Here is a 22,575-nt window from a genome sequence, read left to right on the forward strand (position 1 = left end):
TATTTTATAATATTCTATGTTTGGTTTAGGTTTTAAAAATATTATTTAGTTTGTTTTAATATTTTAAAAATTGACATTACAAATAGGTTACTCAATGGTGAGGGTAAGAGTTGTCATGACAAAACATTCTATGACGACGGTAAGAGTGGTCGTCATAGAGTCTTTAATGGCGACGGTAAGAGTGGTCGTGATAAAGTTCTTTATGGCGACGACAAAAGTGGTCGTCATAGAGTCTTCTATGGCGACAGTAAGAGTGGTCGTGATAGAGTCCTATATGGCGACGGTAAGAGTGGTCGTGATAGAGTCCTATATGGCGACGGTAAGAGTGGTCGTGATAGAGTCCTATATGGTGACGGTAAGAGTGGTCGTGATAGAGTCCTATATGGCGACGGTAAGAGTGGTCGTTATAGACTATTCTATGGCGACGGTGAAAGTCGTCGGCATAGAGGGCTTTATGGCGACGGTACTAAATTGGTCGCTGTATGTGTATTTGGGCAATAACGACAAGGGCAATGCCGACGACTGACGACTTCTTTTTCACTGTCCCAAATTATTTATAACGACGACTTATATCATAATACCGACGACTCCTACCGTCGTTATTGAGCCCTTTTTTACTAGTGCATGTCACAGTCGAACTCTATTGGTTGTAATTTCTTCTCGGTGAACTTCGGGTAATCATGCATCAAGCCCCTATGTTATGTCGTGACAACATTGGGGCATCGGTCCTATCTGTCAATCTAGTTTTTCATGCCCGAATTATAATATTGAAATTGACTTTCACTTTGTTTGCGAACGAGTTGCTAGAAAAACTCTCACCATTCACTAAATATCTACATATGATTGGATTGCAAATATTATCACCAAATGACTATCCTCGAAACAATTTTCCCTTACATATGACCAATTCACGTTGTGTGACACCCCGTTTGTTTGCGGGATGTTAAAGAGACAATAATCTCAATACTTATGACTTATTAAAAATCAAATAATCAAGATAGTTTTTATTTTTACTAAAATACTCTTGAGAATGTCAAACATTACGATTGTAACCATAGTGTATAACACTACATGAAATGTATTTATTGTATACATAAAAAATATAATCTCATCCCCTCTTCTAGCCTAGCGACAACAAGAGGTGGATATCCCCAACCTCCATGAGGTCTTGGGTTCGAGCCCATCAAGCGGCAAGTTCTGTGCCTAGTTAAATGGTTAAGTGTGTTTGTGGGCTATATACTTAACCCTTAGGGATTAGTCGCACTTCATAGGAGAAACAGAACCCAACGTTCTAAAAAAATATATACTCTCAATATGATTGATTGGTTGAAATTGATTAAATTTATTTAAAACTAGATAATGATAAAGAGCGAGAATTTGGTGTCATGAATAATGTCGGGATTGATGTGATAACACATGATTGGACTTAAAAAATAGAATTTCTCTTAATAGTAAAAATCTTGATCTCAAATGTTTTATGATAAATAAATTTTAATAGTTGATTAAATATATTAAATGGTTGAAAAGTATGTAGGGTTTACAATGATAGTTTTATGTTTTAATGTGTGAAAATATAATTAATTATAAACTACAATAGAGTTAGGCGAAAAGTTTTGTGCCTCGTTAAATGGTAACGTGTGTTTACGAGTTATGTGCTTAACCAGCGGGGATTAGTCGCACTCCATAGGAGAAACGGAACCCAACGTTCTAAAAAAATATACTTTCAATACGATTAACATATTGTTAGGATCTAGGTAGCCGCTAGAGGACCGGGGATTGGACCGGTTAGCGGTTCTTACTCGTAAGGTGGTGGTTAATCCGGTTAGAGATTAACACCGGGGTTTCAATACTACACAACCTATCACAAACCCTTGAACTAGGTTCAAGCGCGGAAGAGATTTGCTTTCAGGTTGAAGCGGCACACTTGTATGATAGGCAGAATCGGTTTTAGATGATGGAGGTTTGAGATTTGATGGGTCGGCTTCGGTAATCTGGAGATTCGGCTTGGATAGAGTTAAGTCGGTTATAGCGGTACGGATCGGTTAGATAATGAAACCGGCAGACAGTAAATAACAAGACAGATTTTATGGATGTTCGGAGATAAAACTCCTACGTCACCCCTTCCTCTCGAAACCGCGAGAAGGATATTCACTAAGGAATACAAGTACAATCCGATCGAGACTTATTTTCTGCTCGATAACACTCTTACAATTTACAACGAAATTGTAAAACACACACTTTAACTTTAGCACTTAGGCTTTCTAAAACAACACAGTCTTATCACTTGTAGAGTAAATGCTCTTAGAATTTCTCACTTGCTTCACTGTATCTCTCTTGTCCCACATTTACTCTTCTCCAACTGCCCCTTTTATAGGTGAAATATGCCAACGGTCATATTTCACTGCCTTGAATCTGATTGGCTGAGCAGAGGTGCAGTGATTCAGTGTTTCAGAGATTCAGACCTGCGGTCGTTTCCTCAGACCTGATGGTCAACCTCAGACCTGGCATTCTGTTCTTCCGGTATGTAAGACAAACCTGCTAGGTTTGTCTTTTACTCAATGTAGACACTGTCTGTCAGACAGTTGTCTGTACTTGGAAGATTTCCTTTCTGACCTATCCTGAAGTGGAAAGATCTGTTAGGACTGTCTTCTGCAGCCTGCAGACTTTCTTCAGACTTGTATGGATATGGAAGTGTTCAGTCTGTTCCTTTGATATCATTCTCAACAGATATCCGAATTGTCTTCTTGTACTGGTCGGTCATTTGACTTAACCGGATGGCTTCCGGTATGGTTGATATAACCGGACTTCTTCCGGTTATTCCTCTGCCTTGTGACTGATCGGCTGTTTGATGATTCCGGTTTTAAGCTTTGGCCGATCCTTTCTTTGTGCGGTCATGTTCCAAGTATTCTTGGTCGGTTTACTCACTTGACCGGCTGGTTTTCTTTAGCCGGTTCTTTTGTTTGTCCGGTCTGGTTCCTTGTTCCTGCATGGAAAGTTTATTTAAGTTAGGTTTATTTGAACCGATCTGATTTTATCTAACACATATCTCTCAATTATATTGATTGGTTGGAATCGTTTAAATTTATTTAAAACTAGAGTAATGATAAAGAGCGAGAATTTGGTGTAATAAATGATGTCGGGAATGATGTGGTAACACATGATTGGACTTAGGGATGGCAACAGATACCTTACCCATTGGGTAGTGAAGTACCCATCCCCGAACCCGACTTTTATTATATTATTCGGCCCCGACCCTAAACCCAATGGGTATCTATACTTCTATCCCCATCCTCGATTCATTAGGTACCCGATCCTGAACATCGGGTACCCCACTACCCGATTAAAAAACTTATTCGATTATAAAGATTAAAGAAAACAGCATAACTTTAATAATTTTAAAATTAGTAATATAGAAATGTTAAAAATACAAATAAAATCATTACTTACCTACATACATATTTTGTAAATCTTGAGAAAAATAAACTAGAATAAAGAAAAAATAAAATATAAATGAAAAATGTTAGAGAATGAATATGAAAAATATGAGAGATAAGCAATATTTTGTCAATAAAATAAAAGTTAAAGTTGAAGATTTATGTAGAGAAATATAATAAATTTAAAGTTAGTGTGTAGTGTATTTATGATGATGTTTGGAATGGAAGGTGGATAATATCAAATTAAATGATGTATATTTAATGATATTTGTAATGATGACGAAATTGAAGAATCACACGTTAAACTAATAAAATAAATTAATATTAATAATGTTTGGTATCGAATATCCGGTTTGGGTTTCACATACTCCTCATCCCCAATCCCGTACCCGGTCGGGTATCTTCTTCCCCTCCCCATGCTCGACCCTGAACCCAAATTCGATTTAAAATACCCGAACTCGACCATTGGGTACCCATGGATATCGGGCATACGGATACCCATTGTCATCTCTAATTGAACTTGAAAAATAGAATTTCTTTTAAAACTAATAGTAAAAATATCGATGTCAGATGTTTCATGATAAATAAATTTTGATAGTAAATTAAAAATATTAAATGGTTCAAAAGTATGTAGGGTTTAAAGTGGTAGTTTTAGGTTTTAATTTGAGAAAATATAATTAATTATAAACTCCAATAGAGTTTTGCGACAAGTTCTGTGTCTCGTTAAATAGTTAAATGTGTTTGCGAAAAATGTGGGATTAGTCGCACTCCATAGGAGAAACGGAACCCAACATTCTAAAAAAATATACTCTCAGTACGATAACATAATCTCCTAGTTTTATTGGTTGTATGGAATCGTTTAAATTTATTTAAAACTAATAGTAAAAATCTCGATCTCAAATATTTTATGATAAATAAATTTAAATATTTGATTAAAAATATTTAATGGTTCAAAAGTATGCAGTGGTAGTTTTAAGTTTTAATTTGTGAAAATATAATTAATTATAAACTCAATAGAGTCAGGTCGGATATAGGTAAAATTAGAATCGATTCATTAGTTACAAGGTACTGTTCAGACCCGAAATGATTCAGATTACCTGAACCCGCATTTTAGCTATATATTAATTATGAACGTTTGGAAATAGATTAATTAGAAAGATGACAAATATTTTTTTTTAGACTTTTATATTTATTCTCAAAAAATAATCTCTACTACATTTATAACTTAAAAAAAAGGTTATGTATAATGAATTAAGTGATAATTATAAGATATTTATATGACTAAATTCAAAGCCAGAATTGTTACATTTTTAAAACAAGATTTTTTTTTTATCAACCTAAATTCAGAAAGTTTTCAAATGTTTTTCATTTCAATTTTTGTTAGTATTAGAAATCTCATATAATTTCAACCCCAATATATCAAAAATCTCATAAATCTACATTCTACTTTTTTTTTTTTTTTTTTTGAAAATGATGGAATTTGTAATAATTTGATCTCTTAATTTAATACATAAATTAGGATGTATCAATGCCATTAAGTTTTTTCTATTTCATTTAAAAACCTCATATTCTGTCTTGTCTTGTGTTTGATTGAGCTTATTCTCTAAGAATAAACTCTACTCTTACTAAATAAATCATTACAAATAAATTGAACCAAACAAAAACATATCAAATTGTTTTTCTCTCTATACTGGGAATTGGTTGGATGATATAAAATGTACCTACACATACACAATTACATAAATAAATCAGTTGCTAATTGGTTGGATGCTATCGAATGTGCATTTATGGAAATAAGTTAGAACACTGTTAATAAATAAGAATTAGACTAAACCCTTGACCAGTTTGCTGCTTTGACTTTTTGTTAAGAGAGATTTTATAAAATAAAACTCTCAACTTTTCCCATTAAAAAAAGTGGCATTTGTTAGTGCAGTTGATATCCTTCATTTATTTTTATTACTTAGAAAGTTGCGCCCACATATACACTAATTACAGGAAGGCTAACACAAAAGCTTACCAACATCAATCAACCTTCACTTCAATCCACGTTTTTCAATAAGAATCAAATTTAAATCCTAAACATAGGTAAGCCATATATATAGTTCAAGAGAAACAATAAAACATTACAAATCTAGGCTGTAAAGATGCATTGATATATATATACAGTACTTGCTAAAGGAAGTCATATTCATAATCCCACCACAGTTTTTACTTTGCTACAAGTTTCATGTTAAATCAGAATCATAATTAACCCTTAGCTGATTCTCATTCCAATGTGAATCCAAATGTGATTACATTTAGAAACTGAAGTTCTCTGTCACATATGCAATTCAGAAGTGCTTTCAAATAGGCCTGCCTCATTGGGTTTGATTCAGATGGGCTGGCATTGAAATACCGATTCAGCAATAAATGGTGAGATTTCAAGTGAATCATTGATTGTCAACACTGAACAAATATATTATTACTATTGCTAGACTGCTAGTGGTGGTTTTTAGAATGAAGAACTCTTTTGGAACAAGGGAGATTCAGATAAGATGCAGGAATTAATTGAAAAAAAAAACAAGAAGAGATAAAGAGACTGTTAAGGAAGGAAAGAAATTGTTTTCATTCAATTCAATGGAAGTAAGAAAGATATATGTACAGGATCCAGAAAGAAAGAAAGAAAGAGTAAGAAAAGAAACCTAGTGTGTGTGTGTGTGTGTGTTTTGTCATTGAAGAAGAGAAGAGAAGAGAAGAGAAGTAATTAAACAGGGGGAATGTTGGAGAAAGAGAAGCCTTTGTAACCCTTGTAAGCATAGTAAGCAATACGAGTATAGTAGAACCCTGGAAGGAACAAGACAGCCCCAAGTATTGCGAAGAAGATTCCTAATTCATTCATTATATATAAGACACATTTATTTGTTAGAAACAACATGTATTTGTAGAGAAAGTAGTGGTACCGTGAGTGCGGTCGCCGCCGACGCGATTAATGGACATGAAGATCCCCAAGGCAATGGCTAGGGTTCCGAAGATGAGGAGAGAGATGGCGAGGGAGATTTCCTTGGAAGGAGGGCGATTGTTGATGTTGTGGGAATAGTCCATCATGATATCCTCGTCGGATATTGAGAATGCGTGATCTACATACGCCATGATTATGTTGTTTGTTGTGCTCCGATCGATCTATATGCAGTTTTCCTCTCTACTATATCTATATCTATATGCAGAGTTGGGAATTGGAAACGGAGGAGAGGAGAGGAAGATACTTTCTTCTGCAATCTGCACTAAAACCCTTTCTCAAGTAAGGCACTTTTCACTAGTTTTCACAAAGTGGAATGAATGATAGGGTCGAATGACTTTGCACCGAAAGAAAGCCAGTCCGACCGATGTGAGAGAGAGAAAATAAAAATAAAAATAAAAAATTTAATAAATATGATTTTTGCTCGACAAATAAATCATTGAAAAAATGGTTTCCTTGAAAAATGCGTCTCTTTTATTTTTTTTCATTATCTTTTATTTATTTATTCTTTCTTCTGAGAGCACCTCATGTCAAATCATTCGAAAACTGATGTTTATTTATTCTTTCTCATTTTAGATTCGGTGTAATGATTGGTGATGAATTTTGAGGAGGTGATAATTATTTTTGGTAAAAAAATTTAAAGATATTGATATATATGAATAAAATAAAAAATAATAATTTAAAATAGAGGGTATTTTAGTATTTTGGTTAATGAAATGAGTAATGTGATTGTTGAGAAGTGATTGATTGGAAAATTGATTTGAGAGGGTTTTTTAAATTAGTGTTCTTAGTGTTCTTTTTAATTTATATATTTTAGTATTTTAGTATTTTGGTTAATGTATCTTAGTGTTATTTTTAATTTATACATTTTATTTCTTTTTTTTTTTAAATTTACATTATTCTATTTTTTGATAATATATATAGATAACAAATTTTGAGACGAGAGATTATATAGATAGTACACAATGTGTTTGATAGAATACTATGTGTTTGATAGAATACAAAGAAATAAAGTTAATGTGTTGTTTTATTATAGAATATAAATGTTATATCTTTAGAAAGAAAGATATTTATATTCTATAAAGAAACACCACATTAATTTAAGTTTTTAGTATTCTATCAAACACATTGACATGTATCGGTTGCAAGTACTTCATTGACAGGTGTAAGGGTCTATTACACGAGAAATTATGAGAATTCAATGCTATCTTCAACGCAATTGCTATTGGTTCTAGCGGTTGCTAAGTGCCTCAATATCCATAAAGCTCGCATATTTGGTTAAATTGAATGAATATTTGTTGGCTGTCATTATATAAGTTTTAATTTGGTTTAATTAGATTTCATTTCTCTTTTTTTTACATTTTATGTATTGGATTAAATATTCTTCTCATATTTATCATCGGTTCATGTAACTCTTGAGCAATTAAACTAATAACAATAATAATGTCCATACTGATGATGATGTTATTGTTGGTGGTGTTGGTATAGTAAGTGTCATACGAGTAATATGCTTGTCTATGTTTATATATCAATGCATATCTCTTCAATTAAGAAGGATTTCAATTTGATTAAAAAAAATTCATTGAGAATATATATATAGTTTAAGATATTACTGGAAAAAAATGTTTTTATGGGATCCTAGTCTATTAAAATGTTTACATTTTATCTTAATTGATAATATTAATGAGAAAACATGAATCTCAGTTCCTCATTAATAATATTAATGAGCAAACCTTCTAAATAATTATAACTTTTGTTATCACCTTTTATTTTTAAGTACTTCAATAAATTTATTGATATGTGTGTGAAACGATTTAAATGAAGGTATAAATCATTTTATGATGTATCTATTTCATTTTTAAACATTAAAAATTGTATTTATTTTTTACAAATTTCAATTTCCACACATTAAAAGTAGTATTTGTTGTATATATTTTATTTTTCAAGCATTAAAATTCATATTTGAACCTTAAAACAAGATTTCTAAATGATTATAACACCATTTGTTATCATATTTTATTTTTTAAGAAATTCAGTAAATTGCATACATGTGTATAAAACGTTTTATATGAATGTATAAATCGTTTTATATGAAGTGTAAATCGTTTTACATTAAAAAAAAGTTGTCCACATTTTAATTTTTAAACATTAAAAGTAATATTTTCTGTATATAATTCAATTTTCAAGCTCTAAAAGTCATATTTGAACATTGAATAAAAATTTATAAATGATTATAATAATTTTCGTTATCAAATGTTATTTTTTAAGCACTCCAGTAAATCGTTTGACTGGTGTGTTAAACGTTTTACATAAATGTATAAATCGTTTATATGAAAGTATAAATCGTTTATATGAAGGTATAAATCGTTTAAGTGAATGTATAAATCGTTTCACATTAAAATTTGTTATATGTATTTCAATTTTCAAACATTAAAAGTAGTATTTATTGTATACATTTCAATTTTTAAACATTAAAAATAGTATTTGTTATATATATTTCAATTATTAAATACTAAAAGTCGTATTTAAATATTAAAGTAAGAATTCTAAATGATTATAACAAATTTTTCCATCGTAAGCACTTCAGTAACTTACATGACATATGTATAACACACTTTACATAAATGTATAAATCGTTTCACATAAATGTGTAAATTATTTTACATGGAAATTTGTTATATATATTTTAATTTTCAAACATTAAAAATATTATTTATTTTTAAAACATTAAAAGTATTTTTTCAAAAAAGAAACATTATAAATGATTATAGCAACTTTTAACCACTTCTAAAAAGTATGTCCAATTTGACCCATAAACTTTATACATGTCTAATTTTGAATATAAAGTTCCAATTTAACATCTTTTGAAAATTATTTAGGGATTGATTGATTCTTTTTTACACCAAACAATATTGATCCATCAATTAAAACCTCTAAATCATTTTAGAAAATTCCAAAAATACAAGGATAGTCAAAAATATTATTTTCTACAAGAATAATATTTTTTCACAAATTTCAGGGCACGTTTATAAAATGGCCTAACTTTGAATACGCATATCTTGAGTTCTACCAATCAGAAAATTACAAATTTTCTAAAGCAGGTCCGCAAAATGATTTTTTACCTCCACCAAAATTTTTAGAATTTTCAGGACATGGTTGAAAAAACACTCATTTTAGTAGTGTCATATCTAAAAATCTGTATCTTCGAAAATCCAAACTCGAGTACAATGTATTCTAAAAAATGCGTTCGACATTCACAAATACTTTCATAGTTTTTCAAGAATTTTGGGAAAAATTATTGATTTAGTTGTGACATAAACAATGCTCTAGTTCCCCTAGATCCTCAATCCTCATCTTCCTACACTCTTTAACTCTCTCACAAAGATTTACCGTTTGTTCTACATTTGTGAATTTCTTTCATACAAGGATTTACCGGTCGAACCATGCAAGTCACTCAAGCAACATACAAAGCAGTGAATTCATGTTGTTGTTCACGTGTGCTCAATGTGCATTCAAAATTTCATTACATCTTCTTTGTTTAAGAGAAACCTAATGAGAGTTTAGAGTTACTTCTAAACTAAGAATAAGTTATCCTTTTAAATAGACTTAAGACATGATAATTATAATCAAGAGAATTCTAGTGGCTTAATATAAACGTTTTTCAAAATCTAATTAAGCTTAGAGTCATCTTTAAGAAAAGATAGTCTAGACATAAGGTCAAGATAGTCACTAACAAAAGAATTTTGAACTCATAATGCATATGTAACATACCTTCACAAAACACAATGGCCAACTAAATTTTGAGTAGAGATTGTCCTTTGGATAGGCACATAAGACATAACACTACGACCCTTTTTGAATGTGTAACGAAACATTGAACTTGAACCCTTAATTCGTGAATACTCTAATTTTGTTTCTTTTAGTTTATTTATGAAGTAAACTAAATGCTGACTCTTAAAGTCAATTAGATTACTACGTTTTCATATGTACTAATCTAAAACATGTAGGTAGTAACAAAAAAATCTATGGTATAGAACTCCACTTTGGTATAATATTATTGTTTGTAATTTTGTGTAAAAGCCTTTCAAAAGGGCAAAAGAGTCATAAACCAATTCAAACTAAGCGGTTCAAGGATGGGATAACGAAAGTCAACGTGATACTCCCGCTCTCCCAGTCTTTTCAAATGAACGGGTCATGTCATCCTAGTGTCAGCAAGCTCTTCATTTGAAAAACGCCCAAATAATTTTGATTTGGCGTTCTTTAGTTGAAGGAAGATCAACAAGGATCCTTAACTTAAATTTTCACCCATGCCTCTACACTTGATTGTTTTCGATGTTTTAGAAAGCTTGAAGAGTCTTCTAGAAGATCTGTTTGATCCCTGTTACGGATTAAAACCCTTAACCATGAGAAATCGACAAGACAAGAATATGATGAAATCGAACACCTACTATTAAAAATTCATTACTTGAACCACAAGGCTTCATAATTTGATTGCTATCTATAGTTGGAAAGATAAGACACAACCGGATCGAATGATAACCGGTCACGAGTCTCCAATTGACGGCTAAGGTGGTCTACGTAGCCTAGCAAGATGTTGAAAGCACTCCCGCGTCAATCCTGGAGCGAACTGAAGCTAGATGTGACTTCATAAATTCATATCTTTTGATCTATTTGCCACATTTCGTTTGGACAAGTGAAAAAATGCGCCGATGCACTTTCATACGTGTAATCAAACACCCAACCATAAAACAAAATCTCAAACACTCATGTTAATACATGTGTTGTTAATTTTCTATTTTTTAATGAAATAAATTAGGTGTCAACTGTTACACTTCAAAGTTAGTCTAGACCGACAATCTTAGGAATAAACTTGAATCTAAGCCTATCAGTTTGATTACTCGTCCAACTCGGGATTCGAGAGAAATATGAGTTATGGGCTTACGATCAGTTTGAGTCTATTTCTAGGCATATCAACCTATTTTTTCGCCATAAGTGTGTGTTAATTTTTTTTTATCTCATTAAGTAGGCAATTGAGTTGTCCAAAACCAAAGAGGGTCCTATTGAAAGAAAAATAAGGCAAAGAGTTTAATTAAGTATATGCATATAAAAAAAAAAGTTAACTCTAAATTTAAGTTAACAAGATACAATTATTAATCATTAAAGGAAACCTTAGCCTTTTCTAAATTTTCACTCAACTATGTACAACAAAAAGGATACTTACGAGGATAACTGCATTGCAAAGCCCAATTTATTAACAAATTCTCCACCTCAATTCAGAAAGGACCCCAATCTCGCATTTCGCTGTTTTTCCTCTACTTTCAGGTTTTGGGTTCCCCGTGTCTGATTTGCACAAGCTGCTTCAGTGACAGCTATTGGTGGGTCGGAGAAAGAACCGCTCATTATGAAGTTAGCAACCCACTGGTTCGCAGCTTCTGTGTAGTGGATGGAGTCCCAGGCAATGTATTCCGAGGGATTACTGCAGCAACTTCCATGCGACTCGATCACATTATCTCTCTTATTTTCAATCTCATTTAAGAGAATCCCACCTTTCAAAGGCTCACAACAGGACTGCAAGGGATCCATAAAACCTGCAACCGAATGTAACCAAAGAAAATCGTTTGTATGTAAATAGAGAGAATTCAATTACTAGTCTATTAATTGTTTCTTACCAAGCTTTTTGGCTTGGTTAATGAGTGAGTACTTGGCTGAGTATATGTCTACATAGATTATCAAAGCGTCTTGTATTTGGGTCCTGAGTTTGATGATTTTGTCTAGAAGATGACTGTTGAAATCCTTTGCCAATTCATTATACGAAACCAAACAACCATTTTGGTCGGAATTTCCATGTTTTGGAGGATTGTTCTTAACCATTATAGGCAAACAACCTATGGGGCCTGTGTTGTGAATCCAAAATATTCGTGCCCCTTCTTGGTAGAGTGTCTGAAATAACCAAATTGTTGCACTTAATTAAAACAGCTATTTATATATATATATATTGAATTATCTAAAAATGATTACCCACTTCAATAACCAAACCAATGTGATCAATTATGTTGGGAATGTTTGCCTTGACTTGCTTTTCCGTTTTCCACTTTAAAGCATAATACAAGTCATTCTGGCCGGAGTCAATTATGTAAAGTGCCTTGGAGAAATCCTGACGTCGTGGAAGGAAATTTCTTAGATACAACCAGTTTCCTCCTAAAATGTAGACATGGGAATTTAATTCCCCATTAGTCAATCACTCAATTGAATAATTGAAAATACAATTGATGATGATCATTTGGAAGAATGATTAACTTATTAAATCATGTAATTTTACATAGGCAAACTAGATTAATCAAACATGTAGATTATGCTTATAATTTTGGGCATAAAGTGAGAGCTTACTATCACCATTGACTAATAATTTGAAACAGTAAATTAAATTTTCATTCTCATTCAACCGTTAGTATTTTTTGAAAATGTAAAAATAGTAATGACTGGTTTGCTGACCTTGGTGGTGTGATTCAGCAATTCGTTGTTTGAATTGTTGAAACTGACGAAGTTGTGTACCGAGATCGAGTAGTTGGTTTGTACAAGGCATTTCCATTATAGAGGATCCACTTGATGCAAAGTTTGACCCGTGCCGAAAGTTTGAACCAATCGAATCCAAGTATGCACTCAGATATGGCATTCTAAGTCTCTCAGCTGCGCGCAAATGCATACACAATTTAGTATTTTTGAAGTTTCAATCAATTAAGAAACAAAGACGATGAAATGTTGGAATAAACAAATACAAAATTATATTACTACCTATAAAATCAATAATGAGACGCCCATCACACCTGCGTCCAGACGGTTTACCAAAGAAAGTCTGCCCAAAAGGAAGAGGAAGCCTTCCAAAGGCGGCTGATTCAGTACCAGTATCAGAATTAGAGTCACCAAAGTTAAAAATGGCCGGGAATTGACAACCTGCATTTGTTTGTTTTATACTAAGGTCCTTCGTCTCCCTCAAAGTAGCAAAATTAATTGAGTCATGTGCTAATAATAATCCAACTACTCCAACAATCATTACCATTATGATGATTCTCAAACTCCCTTTGATTTTAATTGTCTTTTCATTAATGGGATAAAGGCCCTCCTCCTCCTCTGCATCAGTTATTCTCATGGGCATTTTAACAAACACAAGGTAGGTAGGTGCTCAAAAGAAAAAGAGTTTCAATTCAAAAATTGTAAGCGCGGGACTGTATGTATGAACGGTAGATTAATATATATTAAAATTGTGCTTGAGTTCTAGCATTTTCTAGTTTCTAGTGTTCAAGTGAGAGCAATTCAACCAAAACTTGGTTGCACGAAGCTTCCTTCTTTGTCATTGTCGAGGAAGGATAAATGGAAATGGAGAACCTGAAGACATACATACAGTGTCCAAACTGGAAAGCCCATGAGCTTGTTTTATATGCTTGCACGCTATTTTGAAATAATTTGGTTTTTATAAGAAAACAAAATTGATTTTGGTTCAAGCAAATTTTATTTTCATGTAAAAAACGATTTATTTATATCATTTAAAATAAAATTGTAAATATTATTTTAGAAATATTAATTTGGTTTATTTATATATGAGAGTAAATGGATATTTGAGTCGGATGGTTGGTTGACGCGCTCATAAACCTAAAAAGGTTAAAAATAAAATAAAAAATGTTAATGTATGTTTTGAACTTGCATCATAACAAAAACAAGTACAACCATTTAAAACCATTTAATTAACTAGGTTAATAAAACTTTATATTTTAAATTCAACACCAAATTTGATGAACGCGGGACATTTTAAAAAATAAGTTTAACTTTTTAACTAACTAATCTATATATATAATCATGCTTAATTTTCAAAGTGTTCGGATTGCCGGGTCTATATATATAATGATGCTTAATTTTCAAAGTATCCGGATTACCGGATCGAGAGCTGTTGTTAATTTGAATTTATATGTGAGAATAAATTAAAAATGTTTGCTTAATTTTCAAAGTGTTCGGATTGCCGGGTCTATATATATAATGATGCTTAATTTTCAAAGTATCCGGATTACCGGATCGAGAGCTGTTGTTAATTTGAATTTATATGTGAGAATAAATTAAAAATGTTATCACATTTTAACCGTAATTTTTTTCTCGATTTTATATTATTACTCGTGCAAATGTATGAACTACATGCTAGTTTGAGGAGTGATAAAAAAGAAAAAGTGTGATCTTTTATCACTTATTAGATCATCTCCAACACCTACAAACTCAACTCCATTATAAGTTTTAACCTTCAACCCACCTACAAACTCAACTATATTTTGGGTTAGCCTCTACGGTCCTATAACCTAATTATAGCCAAGTATGGGTCCATCTCGGTCGGATATCTTACAGTAATTCATCTTCAACTCAGTGCAAGATAAATTGTAGCCGAGAACCATTTAAATTGTCAATTCTTGAGTTAAATTTTGGTTTTAGAAAATTTTTGGATAAAAGATTCTTGTTGAAATTTGCTTTCCGTTTATTTATTATTTATTTACATGTTATTATAGTTTACATATTTACATTACAATGATACATAATATTAAAACCAAATACAAATGAATTTAAATCATGCAAATATTATTAAATAACAAAGGCAAGACACATCTATTGTGTAAAAGACAAATGTACAAAGAGAAAATCAAGAAGCTTACATTGAAAATGCTTTATTGATCTTTGGTAGAATGATAAAATCCTTAATCCTTAAGCAATTAATGTGACCAATTAACTAATTGGTGACTGCTTAAGTTGGTTTTCAAAAGAGGCAACCTAGGGGCACTTAGAAAATAAAAATCTAACCCATTGTGCAACAAGTTCACAAGAGTGTGTATTTATAGGTAATTCACAAGGGAAACCCTAGGCTCAAGTCCCATTTAACACACTTGATGATTAGAATGTATTTACATTTTAAATTATGTCAAAATATTTTAAAAGGATATTCTCCACTTGACATGTCACTAAATGTCAAGTAATATCCAATGGGATTTAAGCTCTAATTAATAAATGATGTAATACTTGGTCATTTAAATTTTTAATTCAAAAATGATTAAGTCTTCATTCTACTTCTTCAACTCACGGTTGGATCCTTCATTCTCTTTTGATTTTGTCTCACCGATTCTCTTCCCTTTGCAAAGGGCTGTTCTTTTGATGTGAGATCTTAACAGAAATATCTAAATAAAAACTTGTGACACAACCCTAAAATGGTTGGTGTTTACTTAGGATTTCGGTTGTGAAAGAGGTTGGGCATCCCAGGGGCACTTAGTAGGTGAAAAATTGTATATCATGTTAAATTCCGAAACTCACATTTCTCTCAAATCTAATGATAACGAGATAAACAATCAAAATGAGATTTAACAAATCTTAGGATAGTTTTGAAAAAGTCACCACTGAATTTTTATTTGAAAAATTGAGGGAAATAGTTGCATTTCAGTTTGGTCTGGTGCACGATTACATACCAAAAATGGTATCGACGATTTGTCTTTAATGTTTGTCCAAACTGGGGTCCCTATTATAAACCTTTGTTAATTGTAGAAAATATGATTATTTACATTTTATATATTATTATTTAAGTATATATCTACGGATTAAAACAAAAGAAAAGCACAAAAGGGAAATATATCTATCAACAATTAGATAACCGAAAAGTGTTACCTAAAATATACAAATCCCGAAATTTATTTTACCTAAGGAAGATTTTTTAGATAAAGGGTTTAGGATTTTAGGTGGAAAAATAAATTTTAAAAAAAAAACTAGAAAACAAAGGACTCCGTTATTAATTTTGGAATAAAGACATTTATGTTCTTTTTTTTTTTTTTTTTTTTTTTTTTATCTTTTGTATATTCTTAGCTTTTTTTTTATTATTATTATTGTAAATTTCATTGTATTTGACAAGGAGAAGCATGAAGAAATTAGGAACCAAACAAGACTAAGAAAACAATTTATTTATTTATTTTATTTTAATATCATTTTATTTTTCCTTTTCTATCATTTTTTTTATTGTCATAGAACGCCTTAAATCATTATAAACTAATGTGTCAATTTATTTATTGCCCAGTTTCAACTCATTTGGAGTTCAATCTAGTTCTTATTCAAATTTATTCCAATAAAATAACTAAAATTGTTAAATTAATTATTTTTTCAGTTTTTCAAATAATTTACACCAGTTTTGTGATTTTTGAAAAAGTGTAGTAGACTTCCAATTGTGTCTAATTAATATAATAATAATGCTTAAATTAAATTTGTTTGGTTTATCAGCACGAGAGTTGTGATTAATTTAGATATATATGTGAGAGTAAATAGATATTGGGTCGGATCATAAGTTTTTTTTTAGAAAAACGACTTAGCGTCATTTCATTAAAAATTCCCAAAAACGGGAAAAAAAACCCACGAGTTTAAGAGATCATTCTAGACAGGCCTAGAATGATTTTGAAGTCGTAACATTCTGAATAAAAGCTAAAAACGTAAATGAATTATCTGTTTACAATGCTTTCAATTCTAGTGAGTTTAAAAAACGGTAAATTCCAGTTCCTGCAGATATTCCAGTTCTGCTCCGTGCTTGGAATTCCTCTCCACGTTCCCGCGAGGGCGCTGCAATCCGATACAATATCTTTTCATAACTCATCAATGCTCCTGCGGGTTCTGTCATATACCCTTGCATTCCGTTCTTGCCAAATGTTATACACCACTGCTCCAAAGCCGCACTTGAACACGCTTGTTGCAAATCTATTTCCCTTGGCTTTGAGTAGTGCCGCTTCTTTGATTTCATTCCATTCGCTCGGGAAACTGATCAGCTCCAGGCTTTTATAGAATCTGTCCCAAAGCTCCGAAGCAATACAACAGCTCCCGAATAGGTGATCTATGGTTTCTTCATTTCCTATGCATAGAAGACAGCTCGCGTCCGGGATGCTCATATACTTACTGATACGATCACGTGTGTTGAGTCTTTCCCAGAAGGCGAGCCATATGATGAACTGGTGTCGAGGGATAATCTTCATTGACCATACAAGAGGAGCCCATTCTACTTTCTGCGCTTTTTCCCGGATTACCTGATCATAAGTTGACCCATCCACAAACTTGAAACGGTAAAAATAAAATTAAAAATACTACATGTATGTTTCGAACTTGCAACCTAACAAAAGAAATGCAATACTTTAACCAACTAAGGTAATAAGACTTTATATTTTATATAAACAATATAAACACTAAAAATCAACCCTCCAATTTATAATATTAAAATAATTATTTTGATTTATTTTTAAATAAATAAAATCAAAATAATTAAATCCATGGACAAAAACCTATTTAAATTAATTAATTATGATTAATTATTGTGGTAATTAATCAAATTAATTAAGAGTTAAGGCCATATAAAAAATAAAATTATTTGGGATAAATGTTGTACCCAAAATATTTCAAAATAATTTTAAAAAAATAAGTGGATAAAAATAAATAATTTTGATGAATTGTTGTATCCATTTCATCTAAAGAGAATTATTTATTTAAATTCTAAAAATATGAAAAAATAATAAAATAAATTGGTAAAATATTTACCATTTTTATTTTAACATTTTATGTATTTGAAAATATAAAAAATTAAAGCCAAAAGGGTGAAAGAAAATAAATTTCAAACAAACGCTTAACGTTTTAAAATAAAAATAAAATTGTGATCTTGTGTGGCCAAAACTAAGAGAATCGGTTGTAGCACACGCTAGGACCATCGGATCAGCGCTGAATCTTCATCCAGCACACAAGAAGTAGTCGCCTAGCCCCGTTATAGCGGAAGGAGGCGCACCCGGTTCGTAACAGAACGAATAACGCCCCGTTATCCAGGATATTAAAGGAACTCCTGTTTCTCACGGAACGCCAAAGGAATGCGTCCCAACATAAAAACAACGTCGTTTTGGCCTTCGACCACCTTCTTCATCGCGACGCCGTCTGGATAAGCATGAGGTACCGTGTTGATTTTGGATATTTGGAACTCCCTCGTTGGTCCACCGAATCAACTCATTCAAAGCCCAGAATGATGACCTTACTATGGTGATCATTTTCCCTACAACCGTAGGCCTCGTCATTGCTTATTTCGGCGACTACAAGCCAAGAATAGTCAAAAGGAATTAATAGTTTTTGACTGATTCAGCCCACTTGGCTTCCCCAACCGACTTAGGATGAGTATAAATACCCCCCTCAAGTCATTCTAAAGCTAAGGAACCAACACACAACCCTTAAATCGAAGAAAATCAAAACCCGCCATTAAAGCTTCAAAGATTCAGATTTTCCGAAGCAGCGCCTTTTCGTCTTCTCTTCGCTCTGGACAGGAGCGCTAGTAGACGCGGCTTTAAAGCTTGGATCTGAGCATCCAAAATGCTTCCCTAAGGATCAAGTAGTATTCTTCAATCTTTGTTAAGGTTTCAATCAACCTCTAATTCATATTTACAGTTTGAATATTATATTTTTATATTTCAAATTACATAAGCTTGTATGCTTGCTATTTATGATGTTTTATGGTTGAAAACTCAAACCTAGATGATTTATAAACTATCTGGATATGATAGAACCAATTAACCAGTCTAAATAAAAAATACCCAAATTAGAATTTCAAAAATAAAAAAATGTGTTTGCTGTTCCTGGTTAATTTGATCGAATCATAGCCCAGAAAGTTTCCAACCATGATTATAAACATGTTGGGTAATTGTAACTCCCGAAAATAGTTCCACTTTCAAGGCGTCCCCGTAACTTAGCATGTGTCGAGTGATGCATGGCAATACATGGGAGAATCCCGTGGTAGCACGAGATTCGATGCGTTTCAATCTTGGTTTGCGTGTCAAATATTCTTTTTAAAATGAAACATTTTATTTTAAAATATTTTGAATGTACTTGGGAGCTTTTGGTATTTACTATGTAAAATAATTAATTTTATTAAAATTTTAATAATTTGGGTATTTGTTTTAATCAAATGATAATTTTATTGAAATCCGATTAAAATTAATCAAGCATAATTAATCTAAAGATTATTTATTTGAAAACAGAGTCGTCAAATGATTTTAGAAAAATTAGTAAAATGTACGTGTATAAACGTACGTTATATTAGAGTTTTCCTTGAGAGTTCGTTATTTAGTAACGCTCGGGAAAGATGTTTCGTGCTATGTCCTCCGCGCCCGTTGAAAACAGTTTTATTTATAAAATAAAAGTCTGGATATTACAAGTTTTATTTATAATATTTATTTCATTTAATTAGTAGTTCGGGGGTCCTAAACAAGGATACATTTAGATTACGTAAATAATTGTACAATATTATTTAGAAGTGCATACCTGCGAGTGCATTGATATAAAACTAATTAAAAGACCTGAGAAATATCAAAAAAGTATTAGAATTTAAAAATAAATTCCAAATGGAGCCTTAGTCAAAATATTTGTTTGGGAAATATCTCGAAAATATTTAAAAATTATTTTCTGACCTTTTGGGATTATTTGAAAATGGATTGGGGTTCATTTTTACTGGTCTAGGCTTGGATGGGCTAGGTCTAGACCGAGGGTGGTCTAGATCGGGGCTCAGGAGACTCGGTTAAGGGACTGGAGGGTTCGGGCCCTTGGGTTTAGGAGACTCAGTCCTGAAATCGGATTATTCGGTCATAGGTCTGGAATGCTCGGTCCCAGGTCTTGCTTTCTCGATCTTGGGACTTGGGAGTCTTAGTCTTAAGTTAGACTCCCGGTCCTAGGTTAGAATCCTTGGTCGAATTCTTTGGTCCTTGCTCAAGAACACCGGTACTAGGTTATCAGTCTTAGTTCAATTTTCTTGGTCCTTGGTCTCGGTTAGGACCGATAATTTTCGGTCCTGTGTCTCGGTCCTCGATCCTATAAGACTCAGTCCTAAAGGACTAAGAGTTATTCATTTGGTATGAAGATTGCAGGTTAATAACTTTTGATACATATCATGAAAACATAATCTGTAAGTTACAAACAACTCATATGGATGTAGGGATCATAATCCCTAACCCTAAACACGATCAATCGAGCTCTAAGTTGATCAATTTCTCAACCCGATTTCTTGGGAGAGAATTGATAAGTTTATATTTAAGACATCTCATGGCCTAATTCTTGATCAAACAACTTTGAAATGGTGTTTATAGTCAAACACAACCAAAACAAGAACATCAAACAAGCTCAGTAACAATTTTTTATACTAAAATTCAAACTTTTTATTTAAAAAATTTTAGTTGAATCAAATATGATCGGGATGTTGATTTTATTATTTGGAAATCATCCTAACATGTTTACAAACATATTCGGCAGCTAATTGAATCAAAATTCAAGTTTAAAAGCTCAAGAACACGAAATTAAAAATTTCCAGATTTCCAAATCAAATTTGGGTTTTTTGATTAAGGTTGAATTCATAAAAATGTCTTTCGATAGAAAGCTTTGAAATCATTTAGGGAATGATTTCAACTAAAGAAAACACAAATTGAACCCTAAATATGATCAACCCGATCGAACTTGGAAAAACTCAATTTTGAATCACAATTCAAATTATAGTGAGTCTGAAAGCTTACTAATGATTGTAGAACACTCCAATGATGTGTAGGAAGCTTTCCCAAACCATAGATCGAAGTTTAGATCGCCGGAGAAGTTTCTTCAAAAACCAATCACTGGAGTTTCTTGGAAGATCTTCAATCAAGCTGTGATTATTGATGTTTGTTCTATGAATTGGAAGATGGATACCTATAAACTATTTATACTAAGATTTGTTAGTTATTAAGATGGAATTTAACTTCGATTTTACTTTCGAAGTCCTTCTTCCTCGTTTCTGTTTTGTCTTCAGCAGCCTAGGTATAGTGTAGAACTTGACTTCTAAACTTAGGAAAAATGATGGCGAGGAGGAGGCATGCACATGGGTGAAATAATGGAGGGATAATGTTGAGAAGCAAAGGAGATAAGGTTTCTGGAAGGATCGCCGACATCGACCACGAGCCTCTAACGTCCGTCTAGTTGATCGGGAAAGATAAACAAAACGACGCCGTTTCATTTAAAATGAAATGCGTCGTTGCGTTTCATTGGCGATACGTCAACGTTTGAGCAATCGAGCTAATGGGGTTAGCGTCCCGTTAATTGATTTTGTGTAGACCGGGCGCACGTGCTTCCACTACAGCGGGGTGCGTGACTCCTTCTTGAGCGCTGGATGTTAATTCAACGTTGATACACGTTGATACGATGATTATGGATCATGCTGTAAATTTAAACATAATTTTGCCACACTGAATTATCAGTTTATATTTTTAATAAAAATGTTATTTGAAATCAATTTTTTAACCCTTTCTTGCATTTTTCTTCACCAAATAATACACAAAATATTTTAGACAACATAATAAAAATTAAATTCATTTATTTTATTTTTTGAGTATTTATTTAATTTTTTTAAGCCATAAATTATACATAATTTACGTTTAAAATCATAATTAAATAATTTTAACCCCTTTTTAGTTAATTTAGGTAAAATAAATAAAATATTTTAACCTTAAATTATTTTTAATTTTTATTTAATTTTTCCAATTAGGGTTTAATTATCAAAATAATTAGCCCTAATTATATCTTAACATCCTCTTTAGATTATTTTGAATTAAAAAAAATTTAAAATATTATTTTAATATTATTATAAATTGGGATATGTTAAATTTTTATGCTTATAGAATGCCCTCTTGAACCGATTTTGAATAAATCAAACTTCTGTTTTTGAAAACATAGATTCGAGGTTTGAATTTTTGAAATTCATACCCTAATGTATGATGAAGTAGAATGACAAAACCTGACTGGCACTAGATGCTGGGAATGAATCATAATAATGAATCATATGTGGGAATAGACTATCACAATAGTCTCATGCATGTTGGGAAGTAGTCTTATCAACTACAGATAAGACTTTGTTTAAGATACCTATCAACAAATAGGATTCTCCTGGAGAATAATGATAGAACTCTCCTAATGGATAATGATAATAATCATACTATGTCCATCAAGAGATGAAATTTGCCGTTGGAGATTAGTCATAGTAATGACTTATATGTATGTCTATCATGAGATAGGGCTTTCTTAAGAATGGTGAAAACAATTACTCTAGGGGAT

The 22,575-nt window shown here is 32.0% G+C and overlaps 2 protein-coding genes across 2 annotated transcripts; both read right to left on the minus strand.

The window, feature by feature from the left end:
- Positions 1-5,991: 5,991 nt before the first annotated feature.
- Positions 5,992-6,788, minus strand: LOC124916593 (transmembrane protein 230-like). Its single transcript, XM_047457327.1, has 2 exons — positions 6,374-6,788; positions 5,992-6,299 (listed from the first exon to the last, which is right to left on the minus strand). Exons 1-2 carry the CDS (start codon positions 6,561-6,563, stop codon positions 6,178-6,180), a joined length of 312 nt encoding a protein of 103 aa, XP_047313283.1. The 5' UTR covers positions 6,564-6,788; the 3' UTR covers positions 5,992-6,177.
- A 4,724-nt stretch (positions 6,789-11,512) lies between these two features.
- On the minus strand, positions 11,513-13,660 carry LOC124916534 (GDSL esterase/lipase At3g27950-like). The gene is made up of 5 exons (XM_047457265.1): positions 13,222-13,660; positions 12,922-13,116; positions 12,452-12,627; positions 12,099-12,369; positions 11,513-12,017 (listed from the first exon to the last, which is right to left on the minus strand). Exons 1-5 carry the CDS (start codon positions 13,580-13,582, stop codon positions 11,698-11,700), a joined length of 1,323 nt encoding a protein of 440 aa, XP_047313221.1. The 5' UTR covers positions 13,583-13,660; the 3' UTR covers positions 11,513-11,697.
- Positions 13,661-22,575: the final 8,915 nt, after the last annotated feature.

Source organism: Impatiens glandulifera, chromosome 9 (genome assembly GCF_907164915.1).
Source record: "Impatiens glandulifera chromosome 9, dImpGla2.1, whole genome shotgun sequence".
Taxonomy (NCBI): Eukaryota; Viridiplantae; Streptophyta; class Magnoliopsida; order Ericales; family Balsaminaceae; genus Impatiens; species Impatiens glandulifera.

Bases quoted from the DNA above. Each gene is read 5' to 3' on its own strand.
- LOC124916593 (XM_047457327.1), bottom strand. From the start codon at position 6,563: ATGGCGTATGTAGATCACGCATTCTCAATATCCGACGAGGATATCATG. The intron at 6,300-6,373 runs GTACCACTACTT...TGAATGAATTAG, and splicing joins CGGCGGCGACCGCACTCACG to GAATCTTCTTCGCAATACTT.
- LOC124916534 (XM_047457265.1), bottom strand. From the start codon at position 13,582: ATGCCCATGAGAATAACTGATGCAGAGGAGGAGGAGGGCCTTTATCCC. The intron at 12,628-12,921 runs GTCAGCAAACCA...TCTACATTTTAG, and splicing joins TGCTGAATCACACCACCAAG to GAGGAAACTGGTTGTATCTA. The intron at 12,018-12,098 runs GTAAGAAACAAT...ATTCGGTTGCAG, and splicing joins TAACCAAGCCAAAAAGCTTG to GTTTTATGGATCCCTTGCAG.